Source organism: Nesoenas mayeri (assembly GCF_963082525.1).
Source record: "Nesoenas mayeri genome assembly, chromosome: 3".
Lineage (NCBI taxonomy): Eukaryota > Metazoa > Chordata > Aves > Columbiformes > Columbidae > Nesoenas > Nesoenas mayeri.
Genome location: NC_137544.1, coordinates 46020490 through 46042319, shown reverse-complemented (window position 1 = coordinate 46042319; position 21830 = coordinate 46020490). Strand labels below are relative to the sequence as shown.

At 40.9% G+C, this 21830-nt stretch overlaps 1 protein-coding gene across 2 annotated transcripts in view; it reads left to right on the top strand.

Annotated features, from left to right (window-relative positions):
- Positions 1-2342: 2342 nt before the first annotated feature.
- The window catches only part of PREP (prolyl endopeptidase), a gene marked incomplete at its 5' end in the record, with an annotated part of 103604 nt that continues 84116 nt past the window's right edge, over positions 2343-21830 (top strand). Inside the window, 6 exons of one of the 2 annotated variants that reach the window (XM_080342544.1) lie at positions 2343-2448; positions 4124-4198; positions 11592-11725; positions 14908-15038; positions 17766-17975; positions 19210-19331. In XM_080342544.1, coding sequence (XP_080198670.1) covers positions 11670-11725; positions 14908-15038; positions 17766-17975; positions 19210-19331 — 519 coding nt within the window. Of the gene's footprint in view, positions 2449-2681; positions 2856-4123; positions 4199-11591; positions 11726-14907; positions 15039-17765; positions 17976-19209; positions 19332-21830 lie in introns of those variants that run through there. The other variant, XM_080342543.1, reaches the window with a different exon arrangement.

Genomic DNA, 21830 nt, shown 5'->3' with positions numbered 1-21830 from the left:
TGATGAATGCAGTTATGTCACTCAGGAACAGTGATCATTATGGGATTGGCTTATTTCCTCATACACACACAACCCTCAACCTTGCCACAGGATACCCAATTAGAGTGGTAACTTTTCATTAAGAGTAAGCAATCAAGACACATTTCTGAGCTGGTAACTATAAACATTCGATGCCATTTCTGAAATGGTTTAGATCGTTGTCATTCCAGGTGGTTACTTTATTCACAATTGTGAACGCTCATCAGGCTGATCGAACCTTTAAACGCCAACACCTGCAGAACTCCTTGTTCCCTGCTGGTGCCACACACCACATGTACATGGGCGTTTACCCCAGATGAGCTGAGGTGACATCCTCCTCAGGCTGTCAGGATGACTTGGTGAGGGCTGCTGGCGGCAACTCTGAAGCAACAACTATTTAGAAAAAAAGCAGTTAAGACATGTTGCTAGCCAAAGGACAACCTGATTGCTGCATGTTTCCAGTATTTTTGTGACACGGGGGCCTGCCAGGTCACTACCTGGAAGGAAAAAAGTTTGTAAGTTTTCTGACTCAGGAAACCCTCTTGCAAAATAAACACCTGGCTGATGAGCCTGAGGTCACCTACCCGAAACACCCTTAGTGGCTAATGCACTCGAGCCACTGTTCTCACTGAGGCTTGTTGGCTGACTTGTCATTTGCTTCTGTGCTGCTTGTGGGGTAGCATGTTTGATGTACAGGCGCTGAAGGTTTGGGTGGACATGGCCTCAGTCTGCCCTGAGCCCTTAACCATGAAACAGGCACTATTTTCCAGGCATCATTTGAGGGGAGCTCTCCAGATCGGGTCTGAGCCTCTCTCCACACCTTGTGTCAAGGTGGGGGAGCTGAGAGGAAAGGAAAAAAACCCAAACAAACATGAACTTCTTTTTTTTTTAACATTTACTATTGTTGCTGGATCAGACAAAAGACCTGATCACGAGGTCTCCTAGCTAATATTAGGTAAATAACAGATGAGATGTCTAGCATAGGTTAACTTTAATATGTATAATAAATGAGATGTCTAGCAGCAATTAACTTTTAATTGTAGAACAAATCCTATCCTGGAATTGAGAAGTCAACCATGAACAGCTGATTATTTAGTGATTATTGTCAAATTTTGTGGACGTGCTTAACCTAAAGTAAACTTTGCTCATTGTAATATCATTTTAATACAAAACCACACCTCCTCACCAAAGGCTACCCACCTCCAGGAGAAGACCCCTACTCACTGAGCATGTGTAGTAAGGATAGTGTTATACAACTTGTATGCAAATGTTGTAACTAATCAGCCCTACAAGACTGCCCTGAGGGCAAAGAATCATAGAATGTCCTGAGCTGGGAGGGACCCATAAGGATCATCAAGTGCAACTCCTGTCCCTGCACAGGAAAACCCCATGGTTCACACCATGTGTCTGAGGACATTGTCCAGTCTCTTCCTGAACACTGTCGGGCTTGGGGCTGTGACTACGTCCCTGGGGAGCATGTCCCAGTTCTCCAGCAACTAGATTTTGTATAAATGATTAAGACTTTTGCATTGCAGGTATGCTAGTTTGATTGAGTACCCAGACTTTCAGTGTCATTCTCCCTGGCGAGCCTCTGGCTCACTTTTGCCCGCTTTGTTACGGAGTGGATATTTCAGAAGAATCCACTACTGTGGGGATAATTGTCCCCCGTGAGCTCTCTGAGTCCATAGCAGAGGTTAAATGTCCTGATGAGCTCAGCTGGAAACTTCGGAAGGCATCAGCTCTCCACAAGCAGGAGGGATAACCCCTCTGTGAGGGCAAAGCCCAAGCTGGCCTGCCCAGTGTTGCATGGCACTGAGCATAGCTTGTGGCACTGATAAACAAGCTCTACCTCTGACTCCACTGAGTGCAGAGCAATGACAGTGCTAGAAATAAGTGAAGAGAGCAGCAGGGTGCTCTGTTTGTGGAAATTAGCAACTTTTCCCAAGTAACAAGTGACAGGACAAGAGGAAATGGCCTCAAGTTGCACCAAGGGAGGTTTAGATTGGATATTAGGAAAAATTTCTTTCCAGAAAGGGTTGTCAGGCATTGGAACAGGCTGCCCAGGGAAGTGGTGGAGTCACCATCCCTGGCAGGGTTCCACAGATGTAGAGATGAGGTTCTCAAGGACATGGGTTAGTGCCAGGGTTGGGTTAATGCTTGGACTCGATGATTTTGAGGGTCTTTTCCAACCAAAATGATTCTATGATTCTATGACTTGTACAACTCTGTAACAAAACCAGCATCTTTGAGTGGGACATTGGCACTTCGCACTCAAGAGAGCAAACTTGCCATTCACAACAACGCTGTAAGGAGGATGAAACCCGTTGGACGGGTGTTGTGGAGTGAAACAACGCGGCTGCGGGAGCGGGGTGCACCAGGAGAGGAGTGCTCCTGCTCCGGCAGGGGCATTGGACAAGATGATCTTTCGAGGTTCCTTCCAACCCCTAACATGCTGTGATTCTGCGATAAGAGCCAGGCTGCTGCAGACGCCCGTGGTCCGTCCCCCTCCCCCGCGGCCTGTCCTTCCCGCCCCGCCCGGCTCTCCGGCACCAGCCGCTGCCTGCGCGGCGGCTCCCTGCAGGGGGCGCCGTGTGACGCGCCGTGCCGCCGGCTGCCTCTCTCTCCCGGGCCGGGCCGCGGCTCGCCGGCAGGGGGCGGGCCGGATGGCGGCGGCGCTCCGCCTGGCCCGCGCCGCACGCCTGCTGCTGGCAGCCCCGACCCCGCCACTGCGGCCGCTTCCGCGCTGCTCTTCGTCCCGCTCCTCTTCTTCCCTTCGCCTCTCTCCGCGCACCATGCAGGCCTTCCAGTACCCCGAGGTGTACCGCGACGAGACCGCCGTGAGTACGGCCCTCGCCAGGGCAGCCCGCCGGCGTGTGGCGGCCGCCGGGCCCAGCCGCGGAAGCAGCGTGTCTGGTCGGCACCTTGGGTGCTGCTGAGGGCCGCCCCGGGGGGGGTTAGTGCTTCCTCGGCTTTCAGGGCTTTGTTCCGCTTGGGCCCTTGAAGTCCAGCGTGCTGCGTTTAAAGGGTCTCGGTTTTTTCCCGTGAGTGGGCCGCGGCGGCTGCTGGCGCTCGTGAAAAGCCGGATTGGTGGCTCCGGTGCCCGCGGGCACGTCCCGCGTGTGCAGGGCCCGGGCCGCCGCCCGGCTGGGCCGGCGGGAGCGCGTCTGGCCGCCGTGCCCAGCCGGGAGAGCGAGCCCCGGAGCTTCTGGCTCCGCTGCCTGTCTGGGGAATCCGGGCCTGCACTGGGCTGGACAGCGGTAGCGGAGGAACAACCGGTCTATTTTTGTGTGATAGCACATCTGCAAGATGGGCTGTCTCCTTGTGTTCCAGCCGTAACTTGATACCGAGGATCACTCTCCGAGTTTGGCTGGAACGCGTTCGGTTTTCTCCTTTTGCAAAGGATTGTGCTTTAGGCGCCAGCCCAGGAATTATTTACAGGACTAACATCAGTTTTGAACCTAAATGTTTGCCAACGTGAACTAACACTGGAAAAAAATCAAGTATTTACTTTCATAGTTGAGTAAAAGGCTGAACTGTGCAACTCCTAACAGCAGGTATTTAGTCCTATTTTGTGTACTGGAGGAAGGAAAGAGATAAATTCGACCACATGTGTTAGTCTTCTTCACTTTTTTTCCTTTAATTTATATATGTACTTTACTCACATGTTTGTGAGTAGCAATAGTGGGGAGGGCTAACCCAGAGACACTTGCATATGAGTGCATCTAGTAATCGGATTTTGTGATTTGACTTGAACACCTGGATTTCGAGGAGGTTTGGGGTTGTTTGGCATTGAGGTTTTTTTGTTTGGTTGGAGGTTCTTTTAGTTATTTGGTTTTTTACTTCACTAATCTGTCTTGTGGAAGGAATTTGTGTTCATGTTCTGCATTTCTTTGGTGCTCAGTGGTTTTTTTCTGAGAATAACTCTGCTGCCTTCACTGAAGGATGGTAATATTAGCAACTCACCTGGAAGCAAGGTGTTGCTCTTCTCTTTCTTTGCTTCTTAGCACTGTATGCTCTTGTGAAATTTCAAATGCCCCTCATCTTGATGAATAGTGTTTACTTGTGTGCATATCTTTTTCTAAAGTATTGTCTTTTTTAAATTCAGGTGTTTGATTACCATGGGTGTAAAATAAGTGACCCATACTGCTGGCTTGAAGATCCTGATAGTGAACAGACAAAGGTAACTTTTCTTCATACAGGAGTGGCTATTTTGACATAGTTCTCTTCTATAGAGTAAGTGCATGGGTACTCTGTTTTTGAAGGACCTGCCAATACTTTTTGAAAACATACGTAGTGAATGTAGGTGTAGTACACTTGATATCTTATGGTGCCAAAAGCAATACCATTATTTTGTACCTTTGCATCAATGGGGAAAGACTGAAACACTTGGCATAATCTAGATCACAGAATTTGGAAAATTAAGGCCTTGTTTATCTTGCACCCATTTTTCTAAGACAATTTGAGTGCTCAAGGAGGTGTTGTCACACTGAAGAGAAACACTCTGATTTTAGAACATTTTATCCACTGTCTAAAATTGCCATAATAAAATAGTTAGGAAAAGGTAGAAAGAAAACTCCTTTGGGTTGCTTTTGTCATACAAAGTGTGTGATTTTTTTTTTTAATACCCCATTTAAAAAAAAAAAAGCTTTCCTCCCGAAGTTAGGCTTTGTCAGTTTCTTTCATTACAGATTGGAGGTGCTGCAGTGTTTTCAGCCTGCAGTCTGCTGTAACTGGTCTTTCAGTGAGAGAGAATCCTGAAAAATAGTAGCATATGATTGTGAGGCAGTTCCTCTGATATTCGTGGCATAAGGAGTTGCAGGGGTGATGGCCAGAAAGGGGTGGGTGGGGCAGCGTGGAGGGGATTTCCTCTGTAATGGGTAACAACTTTGTGATAACTGTAGTTCCAGCGTGGTTGTGTTAGAAAGGTGGTGGACAGCAGGATCTCCATTTAAAAGTATTATGCAGGGTGGCTTTCCTTTAGTGAGATTCCTTTTAGGTTCTCTCATGCGTATGCTTACATAGTACCTCTTGATCAGCTAGGGGGTGGTCAAATAGAACTTACTTACTGTAACTGTCAAGAGCAAGATGAAATGTGTACAGGCAGGATCTGGTTCCCTACTTACAAATCTACCAGCATAGGCTCGTGTGGATTAAAAAGGTTTATTTGGAATCAAGTTTTACTGAAAAACTCTGCCATGGATGTTAACAGTGACAATCAGATATTTATTAAATTGGTAGGTTTTGTTGGGTTTTGTTTTTTGTTTTGTTTTTCTGGCATTCTTAAGAAACAGAATGCATAGGATGGTTTTGTGCAAAATTCAGAAGGTTATATGTGTGGGGAAGTATCGTTATGTCTTTCTTTTGTATAGGCCTTACATATATGTATTAAAGTGGTTTTAGGGATCCTGTGGAAGCATCAGGGTTGAGAAAATGCCAAGACCTGAATTTTGTGGCTCCATGTTCAAGACTCTCACCACTTACTGCAAACAGGTTAGGTGAGAGGTTGTAGTTTATATCTAGGACACAAAATAAGGATTGGGGGATTATAAGCTGCTCATAAAAATGCAGCAGCCCAGACACAAGATATCACATTGGTAAAACAAAAATACAATTAAATCTTACTTGCCTAGACACTAAAAAACACACGCCTTGGCAGAATTTTGCATTATAGTAGTAGTAGTATAGTGCAAAGAGTGGAGAGAGTTCCTGTGTTTATAAGTATGTCATCTTCCTCTGAAGTTCCAGGAGTTACTTAACAAAGCAAATTAAACTATTTTGCTCTTATTCCTCTTTCATAGAAGAGGAATCTTGAAGTGCTAAACTCCTTTCATCTGCTTTATCGCTCACTATGTGCTCTGTAGCAGATGTTGCTGATGGCTGTGCTTTATTGGTAGCTTTTCTTAATAGTTTTATCTCCAAGTTCCTGAGATAGTTTGCAGGACTCCTGTGAAATAGCCATTCTGCACTTACCCGATCAAAGAATAACCAGACACCGGTGTAGAGGCAATTGAATGATTGTGCAGGCTTCAGAGAGAATTTGGAGCGTGCTTCTTAGAATTTTAAAACCTTCAAGTCACTGACCTTGAGACCTGTGTCCTTCCCAGTCTTCTTCCAAGTCACTTGCTCTCTTTAGGCACTCCTTAATGTCCCAAACCTCCAGCTGTTTGGGGGAAAAGTAAAAATATCCTGTGTTCACCTGCAACAAAAGAATACCTTTAATTTTCTATGTATTAAGTACAGAACTAGAAGAAGAATTCCTTGACTGTCCATCCTCATCTGTAGTGAAAGAGCCCCTATTTTGTTTCTGTTTACAACATTCTTCCTTGATTTGAGTATGTGTATCAGTGAAAATTCTGGTTTATGCAGAGAGTAAACACTGAACGTCATTGATTTTTTTTAAGTTAGGAACCTTTTCTCACATACAAACAGCCAAAATTATGTGGTGTGTGCTGTCAAACAGATGCACAAATATGTTGGAATTCTACTTTCTGGATTTAGCAGAAATAGTCATATAAAGCATTGATGTGGCCATAGAAAATAAATGGGTAGGCCTCACTTTGTTTCTGTGTTGATGTGAGTCAGTGAAACATCAAGTTTACTATTTCTTGAAGCATGAAGGAAGAAGCTCAGGCAAGTGAAACTGATTTTATCTCTGTAATTTTTATTAGTTTCACCTGATGTTCACTGTAGGGTTAACGGGACTGAGATTGAAATAAATTGTCCACAACGGCTTTGAGTATAAAGAATCATACTATTTTTTCCTGTGGCTAGTCCAAATTATCTTGTGGACTTTTACAGTCAGCAGCTTACAAACACGTCAACATGAAAGGGTGTTATTTTGTTGGTGGTGGTGGTGGTTCATTTTGTTGTTGGTTTTGGTTCTTTTTTTTGGTAATTGGTTTAATTGGGTATTTTTGCAGTGAGAGTAGAGTGCAGATAGTACTGTACCCGATCCACTGTAGCTTGCAGGTTTCCGTTAAGTCAGGTGGTTCTGTGTTTTACCTCTGCCCTCTCTCCTCCTTCTTGCACTGACCTGAATGTTTCTGTCCCTCCCTTGCACAGGTATAGCCACCACAAGGTGATGTTCTGGAGGGGAAGCCTTTGGTGGATTAGTTTTCTGTTGGCACACACACATAATCTAGGTTCCCCCCAAGGCCACATGTTGGATTTAAGATGGTTCAAGAATGGCATCTTTCCTTTTCTAGCAGCTCACAGCCTACTTTTAATTAGGTGAAAGTCAAATAGGTTTAGAAACTTTTCAGCCAGGTCGCCAAGATGATCTCATTCCATGTGCAGTGTATGTATCTGCTATAAAAATGAGGTTATTGAAATCTGCAAGTGGCTAACCAGAACTACGTCCTGCAGATTTGCAGTCTTAGAGCTAATTAAACCAATCATCAAGCCGCATCTTCAGTTTCCTGTGGAAAAGCTCTGGTTCAAGAAGTACACGCTTCTGTGTTCATGAACTATGTGCTATATCACTTTTTTCAATATCACTTTTTTTTTCCCTCTGTTTGCTTGGTTGGTGTAGTCATGTGCAGCTATAAGCAAACAAAACTCTCTTCTCTGGACAGGTGAATAAAAGCTGAGTCCCTGGTCAGATGAGGAAGTGCAGAAGCTCAGTTCATGCTCTGTTGCTGTTTGACCATTGACCTTTAAGACAGACCGAGGAAGCATCCCTGATATAGCTGAAATGTTTATGCTATGCTGGTAAAACACTGCTGGTGATGACATAAGCCACAGCTGAAAAAAATGTACTTTTACTGTTGTCTTGGGTCTGGCTTGGTTTGACTTTTCAACTTCTTGTTTTGTTTTTACACTTTTTGGGAAATAATTTTTTTTACTGAAGCAAAGTATTTTGCTACTCAGTCATATACGGTACCATAACTCGCTGACGGTGTAGGCAGTGATGTGTAGCTTGTCTCAGACATGAGGGATGGAGAAGGGATGAAAGAGCAGCCATCATGTAGCATACACACTTGAGTTGTGGTATTATGAACAGGTGTGTGTTTGGATTAAGACAAGAATTGAAACTCTCAAAACTACAATTAAATGGATTTGGAGTCATAATTGACCAGTATTTCATTCACGTTTTGATGAATTTCCAAATGCACTTTGAAATTTTCATTGCTAAATACAAAAGTAAATGCTAAGAGGCAAGCCACCAGAAATCTGCTTAATTTTATTTTGTAGTACTTAAAAAAAGGTATGTGCCCTCTTGTAGGAATTGCACTGAGCTGCCTTTTACTGAGAAGATATATGTGAAGATTTTGGGGATAACTGTTTAAGAAACTGTAAATACTTTGCAGATTAATAACAAAGACTGGTAATATTAGAACAATTTGTATTTTAAGACTTCTTGGAAAGTATACTGTGAGCGGAAATTGGTATCTAATCAAGAGAATAGCTTAGTGGCACGTAGGAAGCTGATAGGTTGTAAAAATGCATAGTTAAAAAAATTTGTGTGCTTTTTAGATTAAATTTAGTTACACTTAAAAACAAACTAACAAAACAAAAACCATAAACAACAACAATGGCAACAACAAAAAAACCAGAAAAACAGTTGGCCTGACATGGCCAAACATTTCAGCCTCAAGTAAAACATCTCTAAGTACAATGCTTTATAAATTCTTTGACTTTTCAAATTACCTTATTTTCTGAAGCACCAATAAGCATATGCTTTGCTTGGACCTTTATTCTGTTTTTTCTTCTGCTAGCAAATTCTGTCCTGGTTCAAGGCTTATGATAGATTGTCAGATGCAGATTTCTACAGGTAAAATACAGATCTTTCTCTATAGGCTCATGAAGATGTATAGAGCTACTGTTCACACTATAGCCTGGGTGGCATCTGTTTAGCTCAGTGTGGTGGGTGCAGTTGTTTACTGTGAGTTTCTGCTGACAACATCATTTCTCGTACTTTACCTGGAGCAACGTTTCAATTATGTATTGCTTTTTGAACATGAGTGCAACCTTGTGCTCAAAAGTGTAAGAACAGAGTTTACAAACTATACTGGATTCTGCTTGGTGGAACTCTTTCAAAAACCTGTAATTCCTATTTCCTTTTTTTAGATAGCAATGGCATTCCCTTTTACAAATAGTCTTGGAATCTTTAGTAGAATACATACTAAATAGAAATGGGAAAAATACATGAAGTTCCTGTAAAAGTAAAATTACTAGTAACTCAGTGAGTGCAATAGTTAGTATGTAAGCATGCTCTTGTGCAATGAATGCTTGTAAAGAAAAGTTAGTGTCTCCTCTTTGAGCACCAGTAATTAAAGCAGATGTGGTAATATGTGACTGCAGTTAAAACTGAGTAACGCACAGTTCCAGTGTACCCCTGCCGCAGTGTTACCATTTTGGTCAGGTTATTGATAGATCAAGCAAAGATGTGTGCCAGTTTCTGTCCACTAAATGCAACTGCAAAGTGATTTTTGCCCATCCAGTACAATGGATGGTTTTATACATGGTTTTGTGTGGCATCTCTTTTTATGAAAATGTCACAGCGCTTCTGAGTAATTAGCTTATTTGTGTAGCATGTGCTGTCTAGATTTTTTGTGTCTGTGGTAATTAATATTTTTCCATTTAGAGAAAACAAATTCAGATACAAGTAATAATTTTGGGGTAGATTTGATTAAGTTAATCATCTGATCAGGTCGGGAGGAGACAGTTGTAGTGGTACAATGTGGAAGCTTCATGCAGTTTTGACTTACCACTGGGATGTACTGTTTTGCCATCCTGGCTTGTAAAGCTGTCTATGCCAGTATAATCCTCAAAGGGAGAGCAGAAGCAAAAATTGGCCATTCCTTGGCAGTGTATTAACCCCTTCCCTTCCTTTTCTCTCACGGGATCATTTCCTGACTTGATCCTTGCTTATGCATAGAGCCTAATTTTGAGTAAAGTTCCGGAAGTCATGATTGTTAGCCATCTATATCTGTTCCTTTTCAGTGCTATAGTGCTTGTTTTTTGTGTCATCTTTGAGTGGTGACCTCTGTGTAACCAGCCCACGTGTTCTTAAACTAATATGCTTCAACACTTAGCCAAGTGCTCTTAGGGCATTACTAATTCTGCACTCACAGGCTTAAAGCTTATCAGTTTCTGTATGCTTTGTTAGACATGAACAAATACCTCTTAAGTGGAGACTCCCCATAATTAATGTGTTTTCTCCTTTACATTTTGGCCTGCCAGCTCTCTGTAAACACAGCCTGGCATGTCATGCAGCTCTTGGCTGTGCACTGCTGTGGCAGCGAGACAAGTGGGAGGGAACGTGTCCCTCTGCTTGCCCTCTGTGCTTGCCTCTTGCTGTGTGAAATGTCTGTAAAATGCTGCTGAAAGAGTTCAATGTACAGTTCTTTCCTCTTTTTCACCTGAAGAATTAATAAATGAGTAGATGTTGATAGCAATTGGTAAGTGTGTGCCAGGTACTCTGTGCACCAGCTGTCTTTTCTGAAGAACTGTGAAACACGAGTTGTGGAATATGGATTGTAGCCTCGCAGCTCCTGTGGGTCATGCCCTGTGGTGAAGTGTGGCTCAGATATTATCATGTGTCGATCTCTTTACTGTGTGACAGGTTCAGGACAGGTAGAAACAACAGCCTCTTTCAAAGCAACTGGGGAAGAGACCTGTGTAAGCCAGAGGTGGGCGGATGGGGTTTCAGGCTGGAGGTGAGAGACTGGGGTCCGATAGTGATACTGCAGCCATCATTGCAACATCTGGCTGTGAATTACAGCCACACGTGGTGTGTCCTGTCCTTCCTACTCCATGTTAGAGACAGAAGAACCTGTATGTCTGCTTCTTAGCAGCTGTGGTTCACCTTAAAATGCTTAGATATTAGTTTTATGTTAACATCCTGTGCTATAAATAGGGATGGTGAAACGCCAACACAGCACCAGTTTTTCCATGTGTGCCATGGGAGTGGCAGCCACTAACAAGCAGCTGGAGTGTTAATGGTTTTGGCCACAGTCCTGAAGTGTTTGTCAGTAGGAGGTAGTGTTTTGAAGAAACCAGGTTCCTCAAAGGTTCCTCTCCTCTCAGAGATAAGGTGTTCTTGCCTTTTGTAACTAAGAACTGGTCTGTGGATAGTACTTTGGCCTTTCCAAGAAATACTGCCTGGGACTGATCGTGTGTATTATGTTAATAGGATGAACAGACAGAGCATGTGACATTTTGTATCATCATTGGAGTATTGTATATTTGTGGTGAAGCAAGGAAAGATGGTATTTCCTGTAGGTATATTCTATAAGTTAGCTTTTCTATGTCATTTAGGCAAATACAAGGGGAGTTTTTAAAAGCGTGAGGTTTGAGGTTTTTTTTAAAGGGCAATTGCAGGAATCTGGTTTGTCTTTGAACCACTGGTTATACATGTCACAGAGAGACATTATTGAAGATATAAGATCAGTCTTATTACAATATTGTGGCATAATGCAAATAACTATGCAAGACTTCGGGTGTAACTCTGCACAACCTGAATGGAGGGAAAGATGTCTGTGGTGCATTGCTTCAGAAAATAGTGTTTTCTGTAGGAGATACACATTTCTGCTTAAGTTCATGTTAACTCATGGATTGTTTTCTTTCAGGCATTTGTGGAGGCTCAGAACAAGCTTACAGTTCCCTTTCTTGAGCAGTGTCCTGTCAGAGGACTGTTCAAGGAACGAATGACTGAACTCTATGATTATCCTAAGTACAGTTGCCACTTCAAGAAAGGAAAAAGGTATGTGAGAAATGTCTTTGCAGGTGGTGATTAATGTAAAACAAGTAAAAAACAATGACTAGTTAGGAAAACAAATTATAAGTTACATTTATTCCATTATAGTTGGGAAGTAGAAAAAGTAAGCCAATGTTAATACCATATATGGTTGCATGATGCGGAGCACAAGGTGCTTGACTGTCTCAAATTTCTGGTCATATTATCTTGTTCTTTTGCCGTATTTTCTTTTTATAGGAAGAATTGTGAGATTATCAAAACCCTGACAACTTTCTAGAATAATTGTTGTAAAAATAAAACTTTGGGGACTTTCTTTCAGGGTTGGTCACTGTCAGTATAATTAAAGGCACCTCATCCTGAAAACACCCCAAGTCTGTCATGTGCATGTTGTTCTAAATATTTACTGAAGTACTGCTCTTATGTCGATCCTATCTAGAGCAGCTAGTAGGATTTTTGTTCAGTTGTAGCCAGTGAAAAGTAGTGAAAAACAGCTCCTGTGTCTGCAAGAGATAGGGGAAGAATTATTTGGAGGACTGAAGGTGACTGATGCAAAAAGACCTCTCTTCTAAGAAATAAAGAAATCCTGCTATATTCCAATACCTAATCTACTTATATCCCCGTTTTAATTCTGTGACTAGGTAAAGAGATGGTGCTTCTGTGGGTTACTTAAAGTTTGGAGACTGCAGCTCCTACTCGATTTTATCTGACCTCTTTCGGAAACACTAGCCATCTAGAGAAAGGGAGCAAAGGGATGAAACTGCTGTTTAACTAAGGGTTGTTTTAGCTGTTCAAAAAGAGGTAGTGCAAACAACCAGCCATTCTTAATAATGGGAAACACAGTCTTATTCAGTATTTTCAGTTTGTTTGATCCTCACTGAGTGACCACCTGGATGTGCCAGGTGTGTTTTCACTGTCATCCACAAGGAAGAGCAGAAGTTGTCTCATTGCCTTAAGATTTCTGCACAGATATTGAGGAAGATCTGCTACTCTTTAGTTATCTGCCCTATGTTGTGAGGAGGGTGTGGATACTTGTTCCTAAGGGAGGGAAATTCTGTACTGTGTGTTGTACATATATTGTGGGGAGCGAACCCAAGCTGATGTTGATTTAAGTTGTCACTGTTGTGGCACAGTACATCAGTGTGAGGTTTAAGCCCAGAATCAGTGGAGCTGCTCAGGACAGTGCTGCATGCAGGAAAGTAAGCCTTGTTGAGCAAAGCTTATTAGTCTGCATGTGATGCTCATGCAGATGTAACTATGCTGAGTCTGGTTCTGGAGCACACCTGATCAGTGACCGCTCTGGATTCTCTGACCCATTCTCCTTGTGCAGTGTAAACATGCCTTCAATGCTGATAAGGCCTGATGTTGCGGAAGTGCTCATGGCAGTGATTAATATAGTCTCTACTAGAGATAAGAAGTCTTAATTTGATGCAGCTGACTGTCCTTCAGGAAGAATGTTTATGCCAGGAACTTGATCTCCTTTAATTTATGAGACTTTGATTTTAATAGATACGTTTTTAGCTTTTCTGAGTATTACTCTATTTCTTGGCATGCACTGAACTTAAATCACAGTGGTTTAAAAATCATACCAAAACCCCGTATATTATGGTGTTTGAGGAGATAAAAAGGGATCTACCAAGTTAAATAACATTTAGTAAGGGGCTGTAGGAGGAACTGTTCTATTTGAAGAACTACCTAAACTTCACATGTCGCTTAGAAATACTTATATTTAATTACTTCAATTTTCTGCTGAAGAATGGCTGCTAAAAGTGCCTGATGAGCTATTCTGTAGAATGTGCAGAAAGGAAGAGTGTCCAGGGAGGTGCTGTGCCTGTCACATTGTTTGACCTTTGCTTCCCAGCTTATTGCCCAGCATTGCAAAGGTGAAATTGGCTAGAAAATGCACAGTCAAATGGAAAATTACATATCTTTTTCTTCTATTCCTTTGAATCTTTCAATTTTTTCACTCACGTTATTATTTGAAGATATTGCTAGTTCAGATTGTTAGTCAGGTCTTTCTGAGTGTAGTTTCCCCTTCTGGGTTTGCCACATTGCTGTGCTTGTATCCAAGTACTGGGCTGCCTTAGGGAATATGTGAACTCATGTTTAGGTTTGAACATAACCCCATAAATTCTTCTGTTCCCACAGCTGAAGCTGCTTTTTGATTTGTTAAGTCACAGATTTTCATAGTAAAACTCAGGAGTCCTATGAAGGAACAGAAGTGTAGTACTTCTGAATTGCATAGAATACAGTTATTAATTTCTTTGTGCTCTGTAGTGTATTCTGATATGAAGAGTGTATCTCACTAAAGAGAATTCTGTGATTCTCTGTTCCTGCAAATTTTTCAAAACACACGCAGTTTTATAGACATTGGGAAATACAGAATCACAGAATGGTTGGAGTTGGAAGGGACCTCTGGAGATCATCTAGCCCAACCCACCTGCTAAAGCAGGTTCACCTAGAGGAGATCACACAGGAACGTGTCCAGGCAGGTTTTGAATGTCTCCAGAGGAGACTCCACAACCTCTCTGGGCAGCCAGTTCCAGGTCGCTGACACCCTCAAAGTAAAGAAGTTTCTCCTTATGTTTAGGTGGAACCTCCTATGCTTCAGTCTGTGCCTGTTGCCCCTCATTCTACAGATGAAATAATTTCAGATCTCTTTCATTTGAATATCTGTCTACAATGTGGTACAGGTTGAAAGCAGCTGTATGAATGACAAAGCTTTTAACATAGGAGATGGAAACCTGTGCCAATACTTGTAACAGAGAACCGCTAAGGCTGCCAGAGCTGTTTCACATAGACAGTTATACAGAATTTATAGTATACTTAGCTTTGTTTGAAATGCACTCTGGCAAATGCAGCTTTTATTTTTAAAACATATTTTCATTGCGTCCTACAGTCTCCTCTATGCAATCTATATCACGTTGGGATGAGATTCCTTTCATTTTTAGAGGCCTGGAAATTGATGACTGGGCTTCTGTATTAAGGGGAAGATAAAGGCACCTACAGAAGACAGTTAAATCCCTGATGTCCACAGGGGAAACCATGATTCCTACTCTGCTGTGAAGCTTGTGTTTCCCTTATATATTTATCTGTCTTTTATTCACTTCATGACAATCTCATACAAGTTTTTCTTGCTTGCCTCACACAAAATCTGAATGTACTTATTTTTCCCTCTTGTGTTCTTTTAGGTACTTTCACTTCTACAATACAGGACTGCAGAACCAGCGAGTTTTATATGTACAAGACTCCTTGGATGCTGATGCCAAAGTTTTTCTTGATCCAAATAAGCTTTCTGATGATGGCACTGTGGCTTTACGAGGTTGGTGAGGCAGTAGTCCTGCTGAATAAGTCTGGGTCTTCAGGAGAATTTGGAAATGATTTCCAGCTCTTTACCAATAACAATACAGCTAGAGTGGCTTGTTTTAATCAAAATAATCACAATAGCCATATGTGGATTTTTATGCTGTTTCAGAAGAACACTTCTAAATCTCCATTGTATTCACAATTAATGTGGTTCGGTTTCTCAACATCTTCTTTCACAACTCTTTAACACAAAAATTACATAATTATTTCCCTTCACTAGGGCTCTAACTTCATGCTGGCTGTCCATTTTCCCACTGCCTCTTGGCTTGTTGTAGAAGCAAGACTCTTGGACCTAGAAGTCCTTGAAGTCTGTACAAGGCAGTTAATAAAACCAGAAGGAAGAGTTGGTGGATGTTTCTTTAATTGTGACCTAGCTGAAAAGAATCAGTCCGGCATTTTTTAGTGAGAAGTCCTGCCTTAAGCTGTGGATATAAGGACAGGGTTCATATAATCTTTCTGTATTTCTAAAAAGTTTATGACAAAATCTCTTTCCAAATGCACTTAGGATACACAACAACCATGGAAGAAGAGGAGAAATTCTTGGTGTTTATAAATACTTAATTTAAAAGGCAGGGACAGGAATAACTGATCAGCTCTCGAAGTGGAAACCACCAGTAGGCTTCTGTCAGGGTCTGTGCCAGGACTTGCACTGTTCACTGTGGTCATATACAAGGTGTTTCAAAACAGCAGACCAAATTTTAAAGCAGTATATTTCACGATGGCAACATGGCTGCTTGTATGCTGGGAGAGGCATCTAGCAGTAATGATTTGAAACTCTATGCCCTGCCCTTTCAAGTGGTAAGAGTTTCATTCATGGTAGGTTCATAGTTGCAGAAATATAGTGATTTCAAATTGGGTCCATCTTCTTGATATATCCTCTATATTTCTGCAACCATGAATGGCTCATGAATGAAAATCTTACAACTTTGGAACATAGAGCATTTATAAAAAGGTTACTAAAGCTTGATAACTCATTAAACTGTTTAATTTTTTTATGTAATTGTAACATGTTACCATCATGAAATATACTTCACTGAGTCCACCTTTTTGAAATACCCTGTATATTACACAAATGTGCGAGCAGTGTGGCGGCAGAGTTTGGCAACGATAAAATGTTGCTCCAGGTAAAGGCTGAAGAATGACTGGAGAGATGCAGAAAGACCTTAGGGGATAGTGAGTGGGCAATAAACTAACAAGTAAAAGTCTCTGTGCAGATAAATTAAGTGGTGCACAGGGGACAAACGATCCTAACCTCATTTGTAGAGGAATGGATGGAATGGACTCTGAGCTGACCATGACCATTTGGGAACAATTCTTAGGCTGTAATAGGTAGTTCCATGAAAATGTCAGCTTGGTTCTTGGTAGCAGCCAAACAAGCACATCGAATGTCAGAAATTATTAAGAAGGAAACTGAGAACAGAAGACACCATTACATTAGCAACCCAGGGAGTTATACAGTAGCATTGAATAGAATATAGTTCCTGTCTCCTCAGCTCAAAGCGTGCTCTGAAATACAGTTCAGAGGAGGGCAGTAGGAACAATCAAGGGTATGGAGCAAAGGTCAGGAGCAACTGAGTGTTCCCAGATCAGTCAGGTTACAGAAGGGACAATTTAGCAGGGGTAAAATAGAGGTCTACAGAATTGTTTGTGGCATGCGGTAGCATGGAGAGAATAAATAGGGATTGCTTAGTTGACATTTTTTCTATTACAAGCTTTAAGGGATATCAAATGAAGGCAGTGGGAGTAGAGTCCAAAGCAAACAAAAGGAGGTGGTGGTTCATACCAGAAGTAGATTTGTAGGACCTCTTACCAATGGACGTTGTTGGTGCAAAAAAAAACTTATTGTGGGTTTAAGGGCAGGCTGGACAAGGTCAAGGAGGAGGAAAGTACTGAGGATTATTAACCAACTACTTCATGGAAAAGACTTGTCCTAAGCTAAAAATGGCCAGAGGTTGTAAGAATATTTGAGGAAAATATTACATGTGCTTGCATTGGTGTTACTTTAGTAGACATCTTCTTGTGACCCCTTCTGAGGATAGCTAGGTGGAATCTTGGTCTGAATCGGAATGGCCACTCTTATGTTGTAATGGGTTATTAATCCATTTGCATGCTAGTGGCAAATTTTTCCAGTTACTTCAGTTTTTAGGGCTTTGCAGGGTCTCGTTTTCAGTGTCTCAAATACTGAAGTGCTATTTGCTTTATTTTAGGATGCACTCCATGTTTCTTTTTTAAAATACCACTTTAAGTTCTCTACCTGTGTGTATTTTCAGTCTCCACCTCTTCCCTTAAACTCAGGGAAGTAGAAAAGTTATGACTCTAATCATAATTCAGGTGTTGGGCATAAGGAATGTTAATGAACATACTTACTGAGTATGCATGTCTAAACTCAGATCTGTTAACTACTTGAGAAGCCCACAACAGCTGGAAAAGTGCTGCAAATCCCAAATATGATAGCAGACGTAGTTGCCTTCACTGTCTTTTAGAAGATAAACTCTCTTCTCTCAGTGTTTGGTGAATGCAGTTTTTCTAACTGCTTTCCCGATTTCACCTCTCTTTCATTGGGATTTGGCTAGTGGGTAGTAAATAATAAAAAGCTTTGTGGCAAAATAAGAAACACTTTTTTTGAAAGTGCTGAGTCTTTGTGCTGGTTCTTATTTCATCTTGTTTGGTTCCAACTTCCTAGGTTATGCATTCAGTGAAGATGGTGAATACTTTGCATATGGCCTGAGTTCTAGTGGCTCTGATTGGGTTACTATCAAGTTTATGAAAGTAGAAGGTCCTGAGGATCTTCCAGATACACTAGAGAGAGTTAAATTCAGTTGCATGGCATGGACCCATGATGGAAAAGGCATGTTCTATAACTGCTATCCAAAACAAGATGGGAAAAGTGATGGTGAGTATGGTTGTACTAATTGCATGCTATATGGAAGCAAAATGATCTTTTCAGTAATCGGTGCAACAATTAATGAGCTCTACTAGTTTATACTGAAAATAAGTAGCTGTACTAGTTTATACAATTAGATATCAGCTTATGTTGTATGATCAAAGCCTGTCCTCAGTTAATGTGAGTATCCTCTTGTCTGCCTGTGTTTTCTTAAAAGTCTGCTGCTCCATTTCCTTTTCTCTGCAATGATTTATTTAGCTTTCATACAGGGTGTTATTGGCTGGAATTTGATGTCTGGTGACAGCTTACTTAGATCTGTTCCCCTTATGCATCTGTGCAAGCATAGGTGAACTGGCTTGGGAGGCTGACCTTATGGATAGCAATCTGGGGCATAAGGTTTTTGTTATTCAACCAGATTAATTCATCTGTGGTTCACAGCACAGCAACACAAAATATATATGCTAGCAAAACTCAAGGAGCAGCACACAAAGGGAATAAATTGCTGAGGAGTGTCAATAGGGAAGGAATTTAGAAGCTCTTATTATAAGGCAGTGCTATTGAAAAGTTTCTTCTGGACCTGTGCTCTTTGTTAAACCTTGGAGAGAGCCCAGATTTTGCCTCTGTATTTGCTTTTGCAGCCTATCAGTTTGCCACACTTGCAAGTTAGATACCCACTTTGTGTTTTTTACTTTTAAACACTTTTGTAGTTCAGAAGCTGGAGTGTTGGAAAATGTCGCAAGAATGAAATTTAAAAAAAATCAAGGAGCACCTCTTGCAGTGTTTTTAAAGACTTTTTTTTTTTTTTCATTGTCAGCAAATGGAAGTATGAAGATTTCTAGCATATTAATTAGCAATAAATCTCCCCTTAGCTGCCCAGGGTGAAGTGGGAGCAAAAACATCATTAGAGGATGGCAGGGATTGTTGTTTTTCTTTGAGTGCTTAGTATTTCTAGAAAGCAAAGCCTGAAATTATAAATCTTTAGATTTGAAGATAGTATTATCAGCAAATAAAGGAAAGGGTAACTGTTTGAACAAGTTTGCAGGGTGCTTTGAAGTTTTATTTGATTTGGGGACCGTTGTTTATTTGGAGGGGAATGGCTGTAGACTCGAACCACTGTAATTATCTCTGCTGAAATACTCTTCTCTTTCACATGGAAAGGAATACAGAAGTTGACACTGATTTTATTTGGTGGTTGCTGGATTTCTTTGAGAGCTAATTGGTTTAAATATCTGCATTTCACTAGGCACTGAGACCTCAACTAATCTGCACCAAAAGCTGCATTATCATGTATTAGGAACTAACCAGTCGGAAGACATCCTATGTGCTGAATTTCCCGATGAACCCAAATGGATGGGTGGAGCTGAGGTATGGTGAACACCCTGAAGCTTGTTGTCATTATGTTCAGTTTTTCAGATTCTAACAACTGGTAGTAGTTATAAAGAGGAAAGCATCTTGTTAACAGAACATTTTTTTTAGTGTTTCAGTATTGACCATTCAGCTAAGAATTGCTGAAAATAAGACTGTCTAATTTACTTTAAATCAGTCCTCATTCCTGTAATGACACATTTACATATCCTTTATTGAGGATATTCTGCACGACGTACATTCCAGGTCAGAAAAGGATCATTCAATGGGCAATGTGTCACTGCTCTTTTTTCTTCTTTGTCAGTGTTGAGCTCCAGCCTTCACTTTTAGCACAAAATGCTTATTCCAATAACCAGCATATCTGGATATTCCCTGCCATATATTTATTTTGTTTATATTTATTTTTGTAGTGTCTTTCCTGGAAATGAAATATGTCTATTCTACTTACTTGAAAAATGGAGACATACAGTTAAAATCTGTTAAAACTATGTGCCCATTTGGAGACTTTCAAGTCTCCCAAAAGCAAGTTTATTCAGTACAAATACTGTATGGACTGTGTTACTGGAGATGGAACAAGTCACTGCTGGAATTGATTCCTTAAGCTTATATTTTTGAACAACTACTATATTGTGCAAAGTCCTGGAATAGCTAACCATCTTCCTGACATGAATGCTTCAAAAGACCCTAAGTTTTGTAGCTAATATGTGTTTTATATTTCATGTTGCATTTAACAATTCTTGATTGAGCACTATGTGCTAAGTGCTGTTGGGATGTAGTGGTGGTCATTCTGTTTATCAGGGAACTGATGCTTTTCCAGTGGATAAAAGCCTGTTGTAGTTCTTTACACTCTCTTAGCTACTATGTTTAATCAGTACATTTTGTTTCTCTACAGGGTCTCTTTTGATCTGACACTTTTGAGATATATGAAATGTTTTTACCCTGGTTGGGTTATTCAGTTCCTAGAATTACTTTTCCTTAAGAGAACCTCTTTTTAATAACTTGATCATCAGTCTGTGCTCACGTTTCCATACAGTAACACATGAAAATGTTTGGGTTTTCTTTTCTGTGGGGTGCCAGAAAAGAAAGATTCTTTCAGAGGATTTGAACAGTGGGATTAAAAATGAGACAGTGAGTGAGAATGTGAAAGGTTCACTAGCGAAGTGACCTCACTGAGCTTTCTTTGTACTAATCAGACTTATCTGTAGGTTCTGTGAATAATCATCTCATCTATTAATGAAACATACCTTTAACAACTGACCTGAATATAAGTGTAAACTTGCAAGTAGGGCTTCAGAATTTTTTTTTTGCTGTTTGAAAACTAGTCGATTCTGTTGTCTTCAGCTGGCAATAAAAAGTAATTTGTAAATCATTATCCTTATTTTTCCCTAGTTCTGGAAATAAATAGGCTTTCTGTTGGTGACAGATGTCTTCTAGTGATGTATCCACTGATTCATACAAGTGATGCATATTATTATTATTATTGCTTTGCAGCATCATGAGCTAAACTACACATGTTGTTGTGAAGGCAAATTCAGTTTCCGTGGAGGAGGGCTGTTGCAGTCTGATTCATTAGACTATACAGCTTTTTAAGGTAGTGAAAGTTTGCAGTCTCAGATGATTTTAAATCCCATGGAAGTTATATCTTCTGTAGTAGGTGTAGAGGTACACCTGTCTTACAGGTAGCAAAACCTTCTTTGAGATAATAGCACACTAACAGGGCCTTTTCTTATCTAAGTTGGAGAAACAGGGCTGGAATATTTCAAGATCAGAAATACAGAACCGAATATGAGGAGGACCATGGAAGAGAACTCATAGTATACTGCTTGTAGTGAGTAGCAAGAGTTTGCCTAGCCAGGGTGCAGAGGAATAGCCATCCTGCATCTACTGGCTCCTCTATTGTGAAAGACAAGCTTGAGGCAACCTTAAATGTAAAAGTAGTACCTTTTTTTTTCTGACACCAAATGTCTTGGGTAATTTTTGTGATTAATGAACATATAGCCCTATAATAAATGATCAAAAGGCCTTTGGGGTGGGAAGAGGGGACTGGTAGTAGTAACTTTTGCTGTAGAATAGGAAAATGATAGAATGTAGCGCAACTACCAGTTCTGAAGCCACTGGAATTGAAACAGCCTCCGAAGTATTGGGAAAGTGGGGAGGGCAGTGAATAGATAAAAGACCTCACTACTGTGGGTTCTTCTTTAATAAATCTTTAATAAATCTTTAATAAAATATGTGGCTGCTGATGGCTGTTTTGTTGACCTCTAGGAAACATAAACTTCCAAAGATGTTGGTATTTAAGAAGAAATGATATTTTAGAAAGGAGTGGTAAAACAGTGATCCACGTTGGTAAATAATCATGAGCTTATCTAAGTGAAAGTACTTTAAAACAGTTGACATTCTGGGGTTGTACTGTGAACTCCACCTGTAAAATGTGGTTCTGTCATTCTAATAGTAATTAAAAATAGTCTTTAATGGTCAGGAAATATTCTGCAATTAAAA